General features: G+C 58.9%; 4 protein-coding genes across 4 annotated transcripts; 2 read left to right on the plus strand and 2 right to left on the minus strand.

Moving 5' to 3' along the window:
* Nucleotides 1–1611: 1611 nt before the first annotated feature.
* KVR01_010010 (uncharacterized protein) lies at nucleotides 1612–2874 on the minus strand (the record flags this gene model as incomplete). Its single annotated transcript, XM_044789055.1, has 4 exons — nucleotides 1612–1677; nucleotides 1724–1800; nucleotides 1985–2205; nucleotides 2783–2874. The coding sequence occupies 4 exons, from the start codon at nucleotides 2872–2874 to the stop codon at nucleotides 1612–1614; spliced, it is 456 nt and encodes a 151-aa protein (XP_044641258.1).
* Nucleotides 2875–5073: 2199 nt separating this feature from the next.
* Nucleotides 5074–8257, plus strand: KVR01_009987 (uncharacterized protein). The gene is made up of 2 exons (XM_044792521.1): nucleotides 5074–6232; nucleotides 6298–8257. The coding sequence occupies exons 1-2, from the start codon at nucleotides 6079–6081 to the stop codon at nucleotides 7806–7808; spliced, it is 1665 nt and encodes a 554-aa protein (XP_044641235.1). The 5' UTR covers nucleotides 5074–6078; the 3' UTR covers nucleotides 7809–8257.
* Nucleotides 8258–8531: 274 nt separating this feature from the next.
* KVR01_009743 (uncharacterized protein) lies at nucleotides 8532–11699 on the plus strand. The gene has a single exon (XM_044794813.1). The coding sequence runs from the start codon at nucleotides 8935–8937 to the stop codon at nucleotides 11224–11226; it is 2292 nt and encodes a 763-aa protein (XP_044640991.1). The 5' UTR covers nucleotides 8532–8934; the 3' UTR covers nucleotides 11227–11699.
* Nucleotides 11700–11956: 257 nt separating this feature from the next.
* KVR01_009792 (uncharacterized protein) lies at nucleotides 11957–17195 on the minus strand. Its single transcript, XM_044782846.1, has 2 exons — nucleotides 15996–17195; nucleotides 11957–15936 (listed from the first exon to the last, which is right to left on the minus strand). The coding sequence occupies exons 1-2, from the start codon at nucleotides 16653–16655 to the stop codon at nucleotides 12397–12399; spliced, it is 4200 nt and encodes a 1399-aa protein (XP_044641040.1). The 5' UTR covers nucleotides 16656–17195; the 3' UTR covers nucleotides 11957–12396.
* Nucleotides 17196–17927: the final 732 nt, after the last annotated feature.

Here is a 17927-nt window from a genome sequence, read left to right on the forward strand (position 1 = left end):
TCTCTCATCAGGAGGTTTGAAGGCGAGGCAAGTTGAGATCTATGGAGGCCGCGAAAAGGCACCTGACAAACGCTGTGCCCTATGCCCACTTATTGACTCAACGTGGGAGTCCAAAGAAAAGGAGTACTTCATAAGGGATAGGAAATTGGGATAGGAGAGGATAATGAGAGCAACTGGGTTAAGGGGCACGGAATTGAAAGGCAGGAGTCATGAAGAAGAGCTTATGAGTTTTATAGTCCAGGAAATGATTCATTATCACATACGGGGTTGGCTAGTGAGCACCGCCCAGGTAGCTTGCGCACGCTACTGAGATGCTGTGGCCTGACAGCGAGCGCATGTGACGCTCGAGCAAAACTCGTCTTTCGTTTCACTGCTAAAGACCTCCTCACGCCAGTGTCTTCCCCAGAAAGCACGAAGAAGCTGTGCACCTGGAGCAGTTTCCCGCATTGTGGGGGGAGGGGGGGCTCTCTGGTATCATTGGGCGCCGTTCAGAAAGAATGAAGGATGGACCGCAGTGCCCCCCGTCTCGACTTGGTTCTTTGTGCGAAAGCGGGAAATAGTGACTGGCTCGCGCTCGTCGCGTACGTGACCATATGCAAAGAGGAAATGTCGTCGCCTGAAATGCCCACACACCAAAATAAGACGGTAGGAAAAGCCCTGGTTGGCCCAGGCGGAAGTCATGCTTGAGCCGCGCACATGCGTAGTGGAACGTTCAACATCAATTTTGAGCGACGATCACTATTACCTCAGCGAGCAACCATCAATTACGCTAGTGAGCGCCGAGCGCAAGTCGTTTCCCGTGAGATTCATACCAAGGAAAAAGGGCACCGGTAAGAAGTCATCTCAAGCACCCTTCTATCAAAGCCGTCCAGCAGCCTCGACATTGAAGGTATTCGAACTGCAGGAACTCTGGGAGGCACGGCAGTGAACACGGGAGAAGACAGAATCTTGTCTCGCCTACCGCTTCTCGATCAGGACAGCCTGGCGCCCTCCTGGTCTAGTTGGCGGTACGAGACGCCACCAACCGGCCGGTGCCGTTCTGGGGGCAGAGGAGGGGTTCATGAGCTAGTGGGAGACGAGCAGACCAGATCCGTCAGCACGTCTGACGGGCGCAGTGGTGGTATGTGAGGAAGCCCACGGATTTCCCGACTTGCTCGCTCCTGTCGTCTTGGACTAAGGCGTGAGGGTTGGATAATTTCCCCCGGCCCGGGTTGGCGTCATGGGTACACAGTAGGTGCATGGTGGGTGAGCTGCGGGAAATGGCCAGGTACGGCTCTCTGCCGGTCTACGTTCAGGGCAGCGGATGGACGAGACGTGAGATTGTTCGGATGATAGTTCCATCGCGGAGGGCTCAACGGGCTCGACATGTTCCATGGTGCGAATTTTTCCTAGGCACTTGGTGGCCCTCATCGGATGAGTCGCACAGCAGGGCCCAAGACAGCCGAAGACAGCCACAGATCGTCACTGGACGGCAAGCTCAGGGTATGACGACGCGAGGTGTTGGGGAGAGTGGCAGAATGGGGATACTAAAAATTGAGAAAAAGGAGTACTATCTCCCCACCTTCTTTTCTTCTTCCTACTAGCTGCTCCCATCACCGGCCAACCGACCTGTCAGCTCTCGCAGCTCCCGTGCAGATGGCTGACTGTGTTCATGCAGGTCAGCCGGGCACCGGCCTTCTTCATTAGTCGCCTGTTCGCTACGCGAAGAGCCCGAGCCATCGGCACGGTACTTGGGGGCCACGCAGTGACCAATGGGCTGCAGACCGGCGAGTCTGACTGAGTCGTCCAGACCAATGGCCACTGGCTGGGCTTCTTTGCTGAGGGGTTTAGGAATGGGCGCTGGCCCGATTCGGGCGAGGGAGGTGTCCCATATCCAGGTAACCGGCGTGACCCCCGACGTTGTACTTTGATACCACACAATGATGCAGTGCCACCCAACCCTACCGGCCAACGGCCCTGCGGCCTCGGCGGGGGGAATGAGGGCGTGCAGGCCGTGGAATTTGTCCGGCCAGACACCACCGTTCTACCCTCCCCCTCAGCCCATCTACCTCTTCTGGCGGATGAATGGTGCCAGAATGAGACACAGTGTCGCACATGCTCTGAAGCTTGGACAGTGCGAGGCCAACCTTCTCACCCGACATTGCAGAAGAGGGGGTGCCACAATCTTGACCACTGCTGATGCAATTGCGTTGAACACGAGGAGGGCTTCGTCGCTGCATTCGCCCCGCCAGTCCTTGGTTCAACAACCGGGAGCCACCATGGCCGTCTAGCATCCAGAGCCGTGGCCTTGGGACCTTACAAGGGTTGCCGGCCAGGTGTCTCGGGGCGGGGCAGGATTGGTGAGGGCAAGCTTTGTGTGTCTGTTGGTTGACGCCCGAGCTTTGACAGGGCGCCTGTGCGAGACGGACCGATGCGCGGACAGCCCGCGAAGAGGTAGGTCGGCCTGAGCACCTCTCCCGAGGACTGAAGATGGTTGATGCTCAAACTCTGACATCGAACAGCCAGACGGCTCGGCAAGAGTCAGCAGAGAGCTTGGAATAAGCTTCCATGAATCAGGAATGGCCGGCTTTGGAAACTCGTTCGGCCGACAGATTGGCCTTGGATGGTGAGCGGCTGGCGGAGGACAATGGAATATAGGTGCACGAAAGTATTATTAGGGGGGCCAAGCAAGGATGCCTTCGGCGGTGCGCGGGCGGAGATGGTGTCCTGATCTGGGGCCCAAGCGGTAGTCAATCCCACCATACTGGGTCACAGTTGAACGAAGATGCTCCGAATTCCAGACATTGAGATCTGGCATTTGGGTGATGGGATCAAGGGCTTGTCAGAATCCGGGCTAGGGACAAAGAGCGTGAGAATGTGACAAGTGCCGCTCATCAGTTGGCTGGTCCACCTCTGCACGGGGGAGCACAAGCCACTACTACTAACATGTATAGTGTGGCATGGATCAGCTGTCAGTCGTCCCGTCAGTCAGGGCGGGCTCCTCGCAAATTATTACACAGTATGCCACCGGTAGCGCATCCCCTACCTACCCTTGCACCTGCACCTGCGACCTCGCAGCCCAGCAGCCCATACCAGCTACCTAGGGCAGGCAGGCAGGCCAGCGTCAGGTCGGAGCTGTTTGAGCAGTGCTTCCACGATTCCCCGAAATGACCAAGCCTCGGTGCGACAGCATGCACATGCGCACAGTGTGCGGCACATGCCTGGAGAGACTCGTGAGTCGTCATGGGCAGCCCAGGGACACGGGAGAGAGGGCGATCAACAACCCAGGGCGGGCTGGGCCGGCCTCTGCAGACCCAGAGTGCCCCATCATCCCGGAAGACAGCTCTCCACACCCTCGTCTCACCTGTCAGGATGTCAGGATGCCGAGCTGGTTCGACGAGAAGGGCAAACAGGCACCAAAGCGGGCAGCGGGCAGCGGGCAGCGGGCTGTGGACAGGTGTATGCTGTGCTGTCAAGCAGGCAGAAAGGCAGGACAGGACAGGCAGGGCAGGCAGGACAGGCTGACAGGGCAAGGCCTGACGTGCTGTGATCGACGGTGCCGTGCCCAGAGCACGTCAGGGTGCGTCGCCCATCATGTCGGGAATCGGTCTCATGTAATGTACTCACACAGTGCACGTGCCCAGACCGCGGCGGCGCTGTCACGGCAGGGCGCACTGTGGCAAAATGCAGTGGTGTGCGGTGCGACGCGATGCGATGCTATGAGAAGCGAAGCGAAGCGCCCAGCCAAGTCCCAGCCTCTGGGCCCTGGCCAGCCCTCCAAGGTTACGCGGTCGCAAATAAACTTCGGCGGCTCGAGGATTCTGCACGTCCTGCTCCCTCAGTCCCTCAGTCCCTCTCGTCCCTCTCGTCCCCCTGGGCCGGCCTGGCCAGGCCCCGCGCCCCCCTGCTTAGCACCCAGCACCCAGCGAGTGCGGACGTGGTACTGTGTAGCTACAACATGGCGATTCCACATGGCTTGAGGATGCGAGGTACTCCGTACTCCGTAGTGTACGCAGTACTAGTAGACGTGCACCTCTGGTCCCACTCAAACCAACAGACGTGTCAGCGTGTCAGCACTCGGTGACGGCAAGCGGAGGTGTGCGTGCATCTGACAGCTGGACCGAGGGGAAGGAAGCTTTGATTCGACACCTTGGGGCGGTGCCGAGGACCCAAAAGACGAAGGAAGGATGTGTTTGGTGCTGGTTACCGAGCCGCTGGTTTGAGGACCCCATTCGGGCCATTCCTCATGCCCGTCCCATTCCAAAAGGCACTGAGCAAGTGTCACAAGTGAGCAGCGCGGGTCGGGCGAAGTGGTGGCTCGCCTGAAACTGGGGCACTGCTGCGGCAGAGGTGAACCGCGGCCGTGCGACGCTCTGGTATGGGCACGGCCTCTGATGTTCTGCAGAGGCCGGCCCTTTAAGCTTTGCCGTCATATCAGACGCGTCCTGGTACCCCGTAATCTATGGACACACATGCCTTCCTTCTTCTTTTTGACATTGCCTTTTCGAACCATGGTGGCGACAAGACTGTTGCAGGGACGGACTGTCAGACAGATTGCTGCTGTCAGGCAGAAAAACAAATGTGACTCGACGGGGGGGCAGGCACAGTGCGTGCACGGAGCAGACACTTGGTTGGCTACCTGGGGTGTGGGTCGCTATCCCGAGGTTGGAAGGTTCAAATCCCGTCCGGCCTGCAGAAGCTTACCCAAAGCTGGCAGGCCCCAGGCGTCCCCCCAGGCGGGTCCCCCTGCCCAATTTATGTCCCGAGTCCCTGGCATGTACCTGCCGGCGCCGCCGCCTGCGGAAAGGAACCTCAGGGTGCCAAGCTGGGTGAGCCCACCCAGCGCTATGACCACGCTCCACCGGGGAATGGAAGCACACGCTTCCAGGGTTCTCACTGCTGGGCCTCGAGATGCCCATTGGTTCCGCAACCTTGGGACTGGCCCAGCTGAGAGGTCCCCAATGTCCCAGCCTGTGTGTCTGTCCCAGGTGTCCGTCCCAGGTGTCTGTCCCACTCCCAGGCGCCCATGAGCCCAGGACTCCAGATGGGCTCACCACACGACGTGCCAGGCGTGCCTACGCAGGCTGACAGGCTGACTTGACTACCTGACCCACCGGTCCCAGTCCAGCGTTTCCTCCCACCTCTTTCCCCACGGCCATGGCCATGGCCATGTCCCCACTTGTCCCCTCCAGCAGCCAACAGCGTTCAGCTGCTGCGAGGCGCTAGCCTAGATACCAGGGATACCTACCCAGGTACATGGCGCCTTGGGCTGATCCCAGCCCGATTTCCTGCGCCGCTCCTCTTGATGAACCCACCACCACCCTCGTCCTCCACCAATCTTGCATCCTCCTACCGTTGCCCGCACTCACCCATCATCCTTCTCCCTCCCTCTCCCTCTCCCAACCTTCCCTCTCCGTCGCCCTCGACCCCGTTCACGCCGTCTCGTTGCATCCTCCAGCTGGTTTTTCAACCACACACGCCAGGGAGTCGGTCGGTTTGCTGCGGTGCTGTACCGAGAGCGGGTCGCTTTGGTCTTGAAACGCTGTTGTGGCTCTGTCGGCAGCCAGCTGGTCGGCCTTGTCACTTTCATCGCTTTGACCGAACTCAATTCCACTCGTCCCAATCACAGCGGCACTGGCCTTTCCCTCCTTGTTTTCTTCTTCGCCGGGTCTTGCCTTGACTTGGCCTGCTTTGCATTGCCCGCCGGCCAGTCACCACAACAGGAATACAGGCCCAGGAGAGCCAGAACACACCCAAAGCGAGTAAGCTTATTACTCCCGCCGGCCGTCCCCGGCCTCTCAACCTTCACCTCTCCTTGTCGTCTCTCCCCCTTCTGTTCCCACTCTCTCATTCACCCTGTCCGCTCGGCTGCCCTGCGATCGTGACAACTCTGGCAGGCGCTTGAGCCATGACATCGCCCGCGCACAGCAGTCAGGAACAGCATTGCTAACCCTCTCACCAGCAGCCGGGACCATTTGACGCTGCTGTTCGCACCAGTGCAACGTTTTTCTCACATTGTGCTATTCGCCGCCACAGTGTGGTGTTCTGTATCACCATTTCCCACTCGCGTGCGGCACACGCACGACTGCAGCAGCAAACATGGTGGTCAACCTCGGTCCACCCGCGCCGCCCACCAGGGAAGGTGATATCATGACCATCTCGAGAGTCACCCGCGATGGTCGTCGCCTTCACTATGACCTCCAGGTCCTGCAGCAGCCGGAGCGGGCCCGTGCCTGCGGCTCTGGCCCAAAGTGTGAGACAAGCCAATAAACCCTTCACCCTTTCACGCGTGCAGCACCGACTGACTGGCAACCACAGCTTCTGCCGATCGCCGACCCGTTGATCCACCACCTGTGGTGCAGATGAAGATATTCGAGGGCCCGCACAGGGAGAACGCCAAGGACATCACCTTCTCCTACAATGCCGATTTCTTCCTCTACGCCAATCTGCACCACGCCCCAGACATGGGCAGCGGGCGAGTCGCTCAACCCGGCACGCCCCCGGTTCTCACCGGCATGCCTGTATCGAGTATGATCCTGCTGGACCGGCCAACCGAGGCCGGCTATTTCATCTTTTCTGATCTTTCGGTGCGCCACGAGGGCAAGTACTACCTGACGTTTTCCCTCATGGAGGAGGTTAAGGAGGACAGAGACAAGGATGCCGACGAGCACATGTCTGGCACCGACGAGATCGTTGGTCCCGATACTGGTCCCGGCCAGGAGGCACGCTGCTGGAACTTCCGAACGACGGTTCATACGGACGAGTTCGATGTGTACAGCGCCAAGAAGTTCCCAGGCCTTCAGGAGAGCACACAGCTGAGCCGCACTGTCGCCGAGCAAGGCTGCCGGGTCCGCATCCGCCGCGATGTTCGAATGAGACGCAGGGAGAAGGGCAAGGGCAAGGATACCAGTGCTCGGGACGACGAGTACACTCGTGCGGCAGCGGTTGCTACCGCCGTGCCGCCGCCCCCGGAGAGGACCCCGACTACCCGCGGCCGCTCTTCCAGCAATGCGAGCCTGGAGCGCGCACCATATCCCCAGGACCTACACCGACGCCAGTCGGGGATGGACTTCGCCCCTCCGAGGCCACCATTCCCCGCATCTGAGCCCTCCGCAAACAGGCATCTCAACTTTGGTGGTCAACCCGGGCCATACGCTCACCCGCAGTCGGTTCCAAGCTCGCCGTCATACCCGCCAAACGGACCGCACTACGGCCACAGGTCGTCGTACTCTTACAAGCCGGAGCTGTCGCCCACGCATGCTTACACGCCTCAGACCGCCCCTGTCCAAAGAGATGCGACGTACCAGCGACCACAACCGGCTGCGAACCCGCCGCCACCCACACTGGCCCCGAGGCTCGAGCCGGACGTGGAGACACAACGGCGCAGGGACACTGTCCTCCCGCCCATCTCGGAGTTTGCAAACGGTGTTGCGCCACAGCGCAAGTACTCCTCCAGCGCAATGCCCCTCGCGCCGATGCCGCCTCGCACTCAGCCGTACCAGGCACACAAGGATCTGTCATCACCCTCCACGGCGGAGCACCAACTGGCGCCATACAAGATGGAGTCACGCCACTCTCCGTACCACAAGGTCGAGTACGCGTCGCCCCCGGCACCTGCAGGACCGTACAGTGGACCACCGCTGGTGGCGGAACCGTCATTGTCGCACAACAAGCGGCGGCACGCGGATGCTTTCCCGACTGCAGACTACGGGCGCCCCCAGTACAGCCGGTGGGAGAACGGGGCTCACCATTACAACTTCAGTGAGGCCAGCTACGACCGTGCGAGCGGAACAACGGTCGACGCCCTTTTCGCCCCAGTCAGGGATTAATTGACCGTAGCGCTGGGCCTGGCCTCTCCCACTTGCTTTTGTTTTTGAGGACTTGGCCCCTTAATCTTTGTTTTCAATGGTGTGGTGTGTGGTTTTGGAGGAGTGCAAACTCCTGAGCAGGTTGTCCCTGTGTCTCTCTTTTGTCTGTTGGGTTGTGGTCTGTCTAGGCGTCTCGGGATCCGGGAAAGATATCAGAATCATGCTGGGCCTCGGCGTTTTACTTTGTATCCTTTTTTTCTGGCTAGTTTTGGAAACAGGAGACAGTCAGTTGGCACGGCACGGCACGGCAGTGGCAGCACGCGCCGCAGCACATGTCCCTGTAACAGAGAGACTCAACTGTATAGTTCAGCAAGACATCCTACTAGTACGGGAATCCAGTGGGCCAGCGCTGGTCTCTGTGGCCCTAGATTTTGGTTGCTGCAGGGCTGAATAAAAGTTTCAATCCAGTGTGTCAGTGTGTCAGTGTGTTAGTCGCGGTTGTTTGTGTTCCACACATTGCTGTACTAGTACTAAGCTGGGCGCGTGCTTGTGTTTTATGGGGGCCCTGTCGCGAGGAGAAAGCTCACATTCCATTGGCTGACCGACCCTGCTGCCCCGCCAACAAGCCTCCACAGCTTCCTGCGCTTGTACCTGGATGGCAGCCTAGTGGGGTGCTGTAGTGTGTTGAATGATTGGCCTCTGGAATTCCAGCAGGCCCGGATCCTTCGTGACTCTCTACCACCCCGAGAATGTCTGCCGGCAGTCGCGACACGACACGACACCTGACAAGACAGCCTGACACCAGCCTGCCGGTGCTTGTCCTTGCCCATCACGCGCTGGCCAATTTGGCGGGGCGGATCAAAGCACACACTGGAAGCTCATTCAATGCCGACTTGGAACCCATCGCCTCTAGTCGCCTCTGGGGGAAAAAGTAAACAAACACAAGCACAAGCGCGGCCCAGCCACCTTGGTTCGGTCCATTGACCAACCTTGTGCAGTGGAAAGCATCCTTCCTGCTCGACGACACGACAAGTCCTGCCCGACGAGTCCTGCCCGACGAGTCCTGCCCGACAAGTCTCCAGACCTTTCTGCCCATGCCGCCCACACAACCAGCCCCATACGCGTCAATCTCACCACGGCCGTCAGGATGGCGCCCACCCCACAGAGCCGCTTCCTGGAGGGCTCCATGAACGACCGTGCCAGCAATGCCCCGCCACCCGATTTCCTCGGCCTCGATGCCGATGCCACCGCCGAGTATGAGCGCCAGTTTGCCCTGGACTGGCAGCCTCCGGACCTGGGCCTCCGCCACCAGGGCACCCGCAACAGCTTCATGAGCGTCAACTCGGCCCTGTCCTCGGCCACCACCACCCGCAGGCAGAATGGCCCCTCCTTTTTCGCACCGTTATGGGGCGGGGTCAAGGAGAGGCTGAGCCTGAATCGATCCAAGTCATCCAACAACGTTCACGACCGTGATGGGGACAGCACTGGCCACGGCCACTTCATACCACCCACCTTCAAGCATCAGAGGTCCGAAAGCGTCAATGTTGCCAGGCCTCCGCGCCATGCCGACCCAGACTCGCCCACTGCCAGCGGCGACGGCACAAGGCTGAAGAAGTTTCCTAGCGCCGCCGCCATTCCTGGAGTCAGCATGCCTCTGCCCAGCCCGCCCGCCTTCGATCCCACCAAGCGACCAACTCCCGACGAGATTGCTGCAAACTACCAGAGTCTCTTAGCGAGTGGCTTCTTCGGCAACCGTACCATCCAGTCCACGAGGTTCGCACGGCCTGGTCAGGTGCAGAATCCCTCGGGCATGCCCACTGGCGACTCTTTCACGCCGCCTGACGCCGAGGGCGACCAACCAGAACACCACCAGGCCGCATCCGCACTCCCTCCGCCCGAACGACAACCTCCGCCGCCGCCGCCAAACCGGGCAGCGCCACCACCTCCTCCTGTCGAGTCAATGGACTCCTCGACAACGCCTTCCTTGTCTGCAAGTGTACTGTCGAGCCCGCCCGTCATGTTCCAGGCCGGCCCCAGGGACCAGCAGCAAGCATCGCGGGATATGCCCCCACCTCCATCGCCGCCGAAGCAGCGGAGGCCGGGCCATAAGCCCTCCCTATCTTTCTCGTCAGTGCCGTACGACTCCATACGTGCCGCCAACGAGCCTTCCGTGTCTCGTCCCTTCCGGCCCCCGCCAGTGTCACTTGCTAGGTTCTCGTTAGACTCTGGACGCAGGAGCTTTGACTTCCGGCGGGGCAACGACTCCAGTCGTGGCATCAAGCGGCCTTTCACGGCCACAAACGACTCCGAAATGTCACTCGACAGGCCGTCTTACGACATCATCAACGGTGACGGGAGTGGGTCCATGGTCACTGCCTCGGACGACGGCGGTCACGAGAGCGGCGCGCGCAAGCTGGTCAAGAAGTTGCGCAAGTCTGCCAGTCGGATTTCAATGGACCTCGGTAAGACCATCTCGCGGCCAGCCTCGTCGAATTTCGACGCAGTCGACGGCGACGTTGAGATTACAGACTCATCGTCCTCGCTTCCACGCAAATCTATGTCATCATCAATCCGCCGATCTTTCAGCTGGCGTCTAGGACGATCAGCCCCGGACAACAAGGATGACGACAGGCACGGAGATTTCACCGCAAATGGAGACAACACGGACAACGCCGTCGAAGCGCCCGCCGCGCCGTCTTTCCAAAACGAACGCTTCATACCACCGTCCCTGTCGGTGATCATGGACGCCCCCGAGAGCCCAGAGCGGAACAAGCTCAAGAAGAAGGACATCCGCGGCCGCCGCCTGCGTCGGCAGGAAGCCAGCAACAGGTCATTCCCCACACCGCCTCACAATCAGGGCCTATCGTCCTTCCTCTTGCCGCCAGGCGATGGCGACGTGGCCATGACGATGGATTGGCAGAGCACGCGGCACTCGGACAGGAGCAAGAGCCGGAGCCGGAGCAGACCCAGGCGGTCGGAGCTATCGGTGATGATGATGCAGTCGCAATCCCAACCGCAGCACCAAGTTCAGCCACAACAATCGCAGTCGCGCCCCGGTACCGCACACAGCACCGAGAGCTCGTTCAGCTTCACTACGAGCAGCGCGGCCGCCTCGTTCGAGCCTCGCCGCAGCGCCGAGGTGGCGGGCGCAGATGATAGGATGGACGTCGAGCCCGTCGAGTTCGTCATCCCGTCCTTCCACTTCCCGAATCGCGTCCGCCCGGGGAACCCGCTCACGGTCATCCCAGACGCCAACCGGGGCATCCCCAGCGTGCCCAACATCCCCGGCGAGTTCAGAGACGTTAAGATCGTCGCCAGGGAGAGGGTTGAGAATGTGGATGATGACATTGACGTTGACGCTGACGCTGGCGGCGGCGGCGGCGGTCCTAGTGGTGGGACCCAGGCGGGTGCGTGGCACAGCCCGCAGGCGGTATCGTGAAGACGTCGGGCGGGAACCTGGAAACGGCGGCCTGAATGCCTAACCCTATGCGTAACTTCTCGTTTGGCGCACCCGTCGTTGGGAAGCTCCGGGCTGGAATTTGCGGTGCTTGGATAGATCTTCTGGTTTTGATGCCGCGTCCTTCTGCAGTGTTTTCCGCAGGCCCGGTGGCGGAGAGGAGGGGCCCATTCCCTTCTCCGCCGGTATGGAGACAGAAATACCCTGAACGCATGTCTGGCTTTGTGCGACTCGGTTTGGATCCGAGGTGTTTGACGGCATGAGAGGAGTTGACCAGGAACGAGGCTAGAGAAGGCTGACTGGCCGACTATTTCGGGCCTGTCGTCTTCAGAAAGAGGCCTGGGATGGCCCCGGGCTTCTCTTTCTTTTCCTCCTTGCTTCTTCTCTTTGACGAATGTAGACGACTATGATGATGTATAGATATATGACTTTGCCAATAGAAACATATCAAACCATACCCATAAACCATGCCCAAAACTTACTCATGTCGGCAGCACTTGGCCTGGTTACTATATCGTGCTTTCCTGTTGCCTGAACTTCAATATTGTCTGTTCATGAGGACAGATGCTGGCAGAGGTCGCTGTTTGTTCATGTGCGATCAAAGTAGATATTTTTGATAATGTCTGAAACGTGCTGCAAGAACGAGTCGATTTCACTCACCGGCGAACAAGCACGTCCATGGAGGACAAACGACAATTGGCTGGATGGGAAGTCTGCTGGCCTGAGATTCCAGACGGATCAATATATACACATGCTATCTTGAAACAATCTACCATACATCCAACACGGCGGAACGATTAGATAGTTTCTCGAGCGCAAAGCACTCGCAATAAGGCACTTCGGTCCATTAGAATGTCTATATAAACCATACACACGCTTGTGTGCCCCAAATATGTGAGTGAGTAACAAGGTGGGCGCCAGGCAGTTTCAAGCTGTGCAATTGCGGAAACCACATGCCCTACAGAAACACGCCATCCCAAACCAAAACCGACTGAGTTACCGGTCCCAATTCCAACCAAAAGTTCTCCATGTCAGTCCATACTATCCGAGAAAAAGAAAGCACATCAATTCACTCAATACCAAGAGGGAGAGACACCACTTGCTTTGCAATGCTCACCCAGCACGTCTGCTCGGTTCAGCCCAGAGCAATAGCTAAACTTCTCCAAGAACGACGCCACGAGCCCTTGGTACGGACTGGGGCTTCTCTGCCGAAGAGAAGAAGCTCCAGGCGGTGGTAAAGATGCCAGGGAAGTGACTGTAAAGCATCGCACAGGAAATGACCAGCAGTAGCGGAATCCAAACGAAGAATAGGTTCCGGTCTCTGCTCAACTTCTTCATGTTTTGCGCATGTGCCTGGCGGAGGTTGTCTTGTTGTTCCTTCGTTATGTTGTTCTTGCGGCCAATTTGTAACAGTTTCGGCAACTGTCTTGCTACCCGCGTGTCCTCCACGTGTATATCACCCGCCTGCTGTTGCACTGTCGATGCCTCTGGCAGGTCGTATAGCACTGCGCACTTCCTGTCTGCGTCGTAGTCGGCTGCAGCCCGCGCAGCAGATTCTTGTTTTCTGTCCAATGCCTCTGGCGAGACCTTCCGGTCTTGCTGGCCGCCAGGGAAGATCTCGTCATATGCAGGTGGTAGTACCGAGGACGGCATTAGGGAAGACAAGTCCCACCATCGATTCTCCTCCCCTGGAGCAACAGGTCGCGGCCCTACAATGTTCGGAAGAAGTGCTGCCATGCGTTGCCTGTACGCTTGATAATCGGGCATCGCCATCATATTAGGCATTTGTGGCAGGTGTGGGAGATTGTGGAAATGAGTCGTCATGGACTGCTGGAACTGTTGGAGTTGGTCCCTGAAGGCCGCCATGGCAACCGCCGGGGAGGCCAAGCCCCCCTGCTCGGGAGCAGTTGGTATGTCGATAAGCGAAGGCCTCGAGCTCGGCCCCGCGTTGCTTCTCGAGGATCTGCGCTTCATCTGCAGCCACGTGTCTTCCTCGTAGTCGTCATCGGAGCTGAAGGCTGCCTCGTCGTCCGTTTCAGACAGCTCACTGCTGGAGAATTCGTCGGACGGAGGATATTGCCGCGGTGGTTCCCAGAACGAGCGAAGTGATGTGGCACTGTTGGCGCGGCTGTGTATCGTGCTGCCTCTTCTTCCTGCACGCTTGATGGCGCGGATGACGTCGCGTGTCGTGGCGACATCTGAAGCAAGTAGATTCTGTCGCGTCTTGAGCGCGGGGTCCGCCTTATGCTGAATGAGCCGCCTGACCAGCTCGGGGTGGTTGTGCATTGCGGCATAGTGCAATGGGGTGTAGCCTCCAGCGTCCTGTATGTTGGGGTTGGCGCCTCTGACCAGTAGACCTGCGGTGAAACGGTGGAGCCCAAGGACGCATGACAGATGCAGCATCGTGTGTCCCGTCTTCCGTCGGAGGTTAAGGCGCGCCTTGTTAGTGCTGTCATCCATGTCCAACAGATCGAGAACGTGCAGCAGTTTTGTCTCCAGGTTCATGTTGTAGCCCGACGGCCCACCACTGAAGGAGTTGCCGTTCAAAGATCCACCCGAGTTTGCTGAGTTGTCAATGATCCGACTGACAAAGCCACGTAGTTCATTGGTGTTTCCTGTCAGCTTGTTTGAAAGCACATTCAGAGCAAGGCGAAGCAGGTGGTTTTCACTGTCATCCTTGTAGGTGAAGGTGGCCTGCGGTCTGTTTTGCAGGGACGGTAGGAGCTGAGGTTGGCCATTGGGCCCCCTGAGGCTAACAGGGACTGTTCCGGCCACATGGTAGGGCGGCAGGAGACAGTGAAGAGCCTGCTCGCCCCAGAACGTAGTGGTAGTAGCCTTCGTGTCCCCGAACATGACGTCAAGCCCTTGGTAGAAACCCGAGCCGAGTATGGTAACCTCGATTCCGCCCGTCATCGGACCTTCGTTGGGAATGACCTTGTGGATAACTGACAAAGGCATCGGCTGCCTCAGCTGATTGGTGTTCGGGAACGGGGTAGGAACGGGAATGCCGTGGGCCAGCATTTGACCGACCTGGCTGAGCTGAGGCTGTTGCAGCGCACCGTTCCTCAGCCCGCTGGGGCTCGGCGGTCTGCTGGTATGTGCCGAAGGAGGAGCAGAGAACATTGGCGTGGCTGTCATGCTGTCAGGAGCCGAGGAGCCATTGGCATCTGGAAAGATGACCTGTTCATTGCTGTTCGGTGTGGGCGGTCCCACCGGGAATGGCGGGTTCGCAGCCGTCGCGCCCGGGATGAAGCTGCCGTCGCCGCCATTGTCGGAATAGGATATCGTGCTTGGTGGCGTAAAAGGAGAGGTTGAGGACGAAGGTCCTGGCTGCCCGTTCTGCAGACTGCTTGGTGGTTGCGGTGCAAAATTCGCCGTCTCGAGCCGGGTCATGTGCAAGGTCGTTGGCAGCTTTGCGCCGCTTGATTTTCTCTTCTTCGCGGATGGGCCCATTGAACTGGGCGAAGGCGGTCTGGAGAGGACTCGCGGGGTCGGCACGGCAGAGGTTCGCTGAGAAGAGGTGCCAGAGTGCATCGGTGGGGGTTGCAGAGCATTCGCACTGCGCTTCAAGGCCTGTATATCGGAAGTTGACTGCGACTGGCGGAATGGGTGCCCGGGCTGGATGGCATTCATGTCGTTGATGCCGCTTGATGCTGTGGGAGCCGCTGCGGCAGATGACGGATCGGCATCGGTCGCGACGATCGAGTTGATAGGGTTCGGGGGCGGTTGTGTTTTATGATCGTCTGTGATCATTATCGATGGGGACAACCCCTGGGTGACGACCTGGCCGAGGTGATCCTTGAGGGTAAAAATGACCTGGAACCCGAGTTTCTCGTGGTGATGGCGACAGTAGCAAGCAATCCGCATCGGCGCCTCGATTTGCATGGTCCCGGATGGCCTGATCTCCTCGGGCGGTGGCTGTTGCCAGTCCTTGACCTCCTGGGTGTTGAAGACAATGACTCTCTTGGTCTCATCCTTCTTCCAGTTCTCCTCCTCTTCTGGCTTCTTGACTTTCTTGCGGTTGGCACGCTTGTGCTCTCGTGTGACGCAGCCAGCGCAAATGTGCACTTCGCCGCCATTTTCAGGCTTGTCATCACCATCCGGCTCTGCCCTCACTTCCGCAGGATGGCCGGAAACCGCAGCACGAGCTAGGGCCCTGTCCTTCAGCCCCGGTTTGGCCATGGCACTGGTGCAGACGAGCTGAGTAAAGAGCTCGAGCGTGTCCGGTGCAGGTGCGGGCCTGGGTTTCGCCAGCAGCTTCGGCTTCGATATGGTATGCGGCGGAAGATGGATCTTCTTCACGCCCGCTGGAACAGGGTACAGAGTCATCTTGATAGGGATCTGGGTCTCCACGCGAGATTTGGGAGGGATCGAGTGGATTGTCAACTGAGGCCTTGAAGGTGCATAGGAAGGCTGCTGCATCATCGGGAAGCCCATGTTACCGGCGCCTGGTGCTGCCGCTGAGAAATCCATCTGCCCGGTGGCCGTGTTGTTTGGTGATAGCGAGTTCGTACCGAACCACGTGTTGCCCGGCTGAAGGCCGCTGTAGTCGGACATTTCATTTTCAACAGGAGCAAAGTTCGCGACGGCAGACGGCGATGAGCCTTGGCTGAATACCATATGTGAGGCTGGCGACACTTCCCTGGAGCCGCCGGTGCGCAGGCCGTTCATGGACTTGCTGAGAGAGTAGTTCTGCTCCAAAACATGAGAAGGCGAGCCAAGACAATAATGGGACAGGTCTCGGGACTTACAGAGTGACGCTTGTTGCGGTACGAGTATGGAGATTGTGCGGATTGCGGCGAGCCTTTGAAAGAGAAGACGTTGTGGTTGTCGGCATCCTCCGGAGGAGACTCGTCCGAGGCGTTGGCAGCCATGGGGCTCTGGCTGCTGTCTGAGGGGCTGGAGGAGTCGTGCCTGGGGGCAAACTGTGTGTCGCCGATGTCGATGTGCTCGCCGTATGGGGACTGGTCAAGAGCGGCAGGGTTGATGGTGCCGTTGGCATTGTCAAAGATGGAGGGCATGTTGTCGATGTCGACGAAGTCGCCGTGGTCCTCCCAGTCCAGCCTCGGCTGTGAGTCGAGCTGATCCCACATACCGGCCATGTCGACATCGCCGCCGTTCATGGCTGCGGCCGACAGGGTGGAGCTGTCCGTCCTGTGTGTGGTGGATGAGTCGGATGCGGAGTCTTGGTCGGAGGCGGTGGGCGAGGGTGCGGAGGTGAGGTGAGCGGGAGTGGACTGCAGGCCGGGTTGGGCCTTTGGCTGGGAGAGATCCGGGTTGGAATGGATCAGGTCGAGGAAATCGGCAGACCCGTCGAGGCTGAGGTCAGGGTCGAGTTCAGAGTAGGCGTCGTAATTGATGAAGCTGAGCTCGGACATGGAGACACCGTCGTTGGGACTGGTGGGCGGCATGACCAGCGAGAAATGCGGTGCAGGGCGTCGTCGGTCGGACTGTGCCCGACCTGGATCCCGACTCAGCGCGTTGCGTTGCGTTGCGTTGCGTTGCGTTGCTCTGCGTTGCGTTGCTAGGTGTTGGGGCTGGCCGCAATATGCGCGACTTGATTGTTGCTCAATCAATTGGGCGTCGGATTGAGTGCGGTGGCTGCCGTCGCTGCCGTTTGGCGTCGGCGTGGTCTGTGGGAGGGCAGCCGTGGGGAGGGGACGGGGTATGGTGGTATAGGATAGCGATGTGGGAAGAGTCGAGTGGCGTTTTTGGGAATAAGAATGGATGACAGGGCAGAGCGAGGCGGACGAGATTTCCTGGGTTGGAGGGCAGGCCCGCACACGCCCACGCAGCACACGCAGCACACGCAGCAAGCAGCAGCAGCACCGACGAGGGCCAAAGTGCCCCAGCGCGAACAGCACGCAAGCAGGGCACCAGGGCAGGCTGCTAGTGGGGACTTGGGGACGCAGCACCAGCGCTGTGTGGATGACTGTGCTGTCTGGCAGGTTGGGAATGCTCGGGGAGGCGGTAAATAACTGGGGACAGGGGACCTTAGATCTGGACCAGGTGGGCTCTGGGCCCTGGGCAGTGGGCAGTGGACCCTCGCAGGTTGCAGCGCTGTAGCGTGTGCAGCAGGAGCGTGGCTGTAATGCTAACCACCCACCCCAAGCCAGATCCCGTCTAGCGCGCGTTGCGAACAGGCACGGGTAGCTACTATGTATACATGACCTAGGTGTTCTGGCTGTGCTGCCCTGAATGTAGATGAACCTCACAGCAGACCCGATAGATACTTGGACAGTGTAGACAGACCATCAACCTTGTATCTACAGTACCTGCTCCTCTCGCCTGCACTTGCTGGTGGGCATCTACTCAATCCGACAGAGCGTCATTTAAAACAAGCAAGTTGGGTGTTCCATTTCCAACCCTTGGGATGGCAATGTTCGGCAGGGACAAGGGAGCGAGCGACCGAGTGCCAGGCCCATATCTACGGTACGGTATCTTAGTATAGACCATACCTGCCGACACATACACACACATACACACACAGTATGCACCGTTATCTCTTTCCGGCCATTCAGGGGGGACTGTGTGGCCTCTGCCTGGGGATGAGATGACGGATGGGGATCCAGGCAGCCAGGCAAGACAAGATGCACACACAGGTCTTGGAACATAGAACATGAACAAGTCAAGAGTGGAGTTGGCCAATGTGCTAGCGTCACGACAAGAAAGAGAAAGAAAAA

Source organism: Diaporthe batatas, assembly GCF_019321695.1.
Source record: "Diaporthe batatas strain CRI 302-4 chromosome Unknown Contig00012, whole genome shotgun sequence".
Classification (NCBI taxonomy): Eukaryota; Fungi; Ascomycota; class Sordariomycetes; order Diaporthales; family Diaporthaceae; genus Diaporthe; species Diaporthe batatas.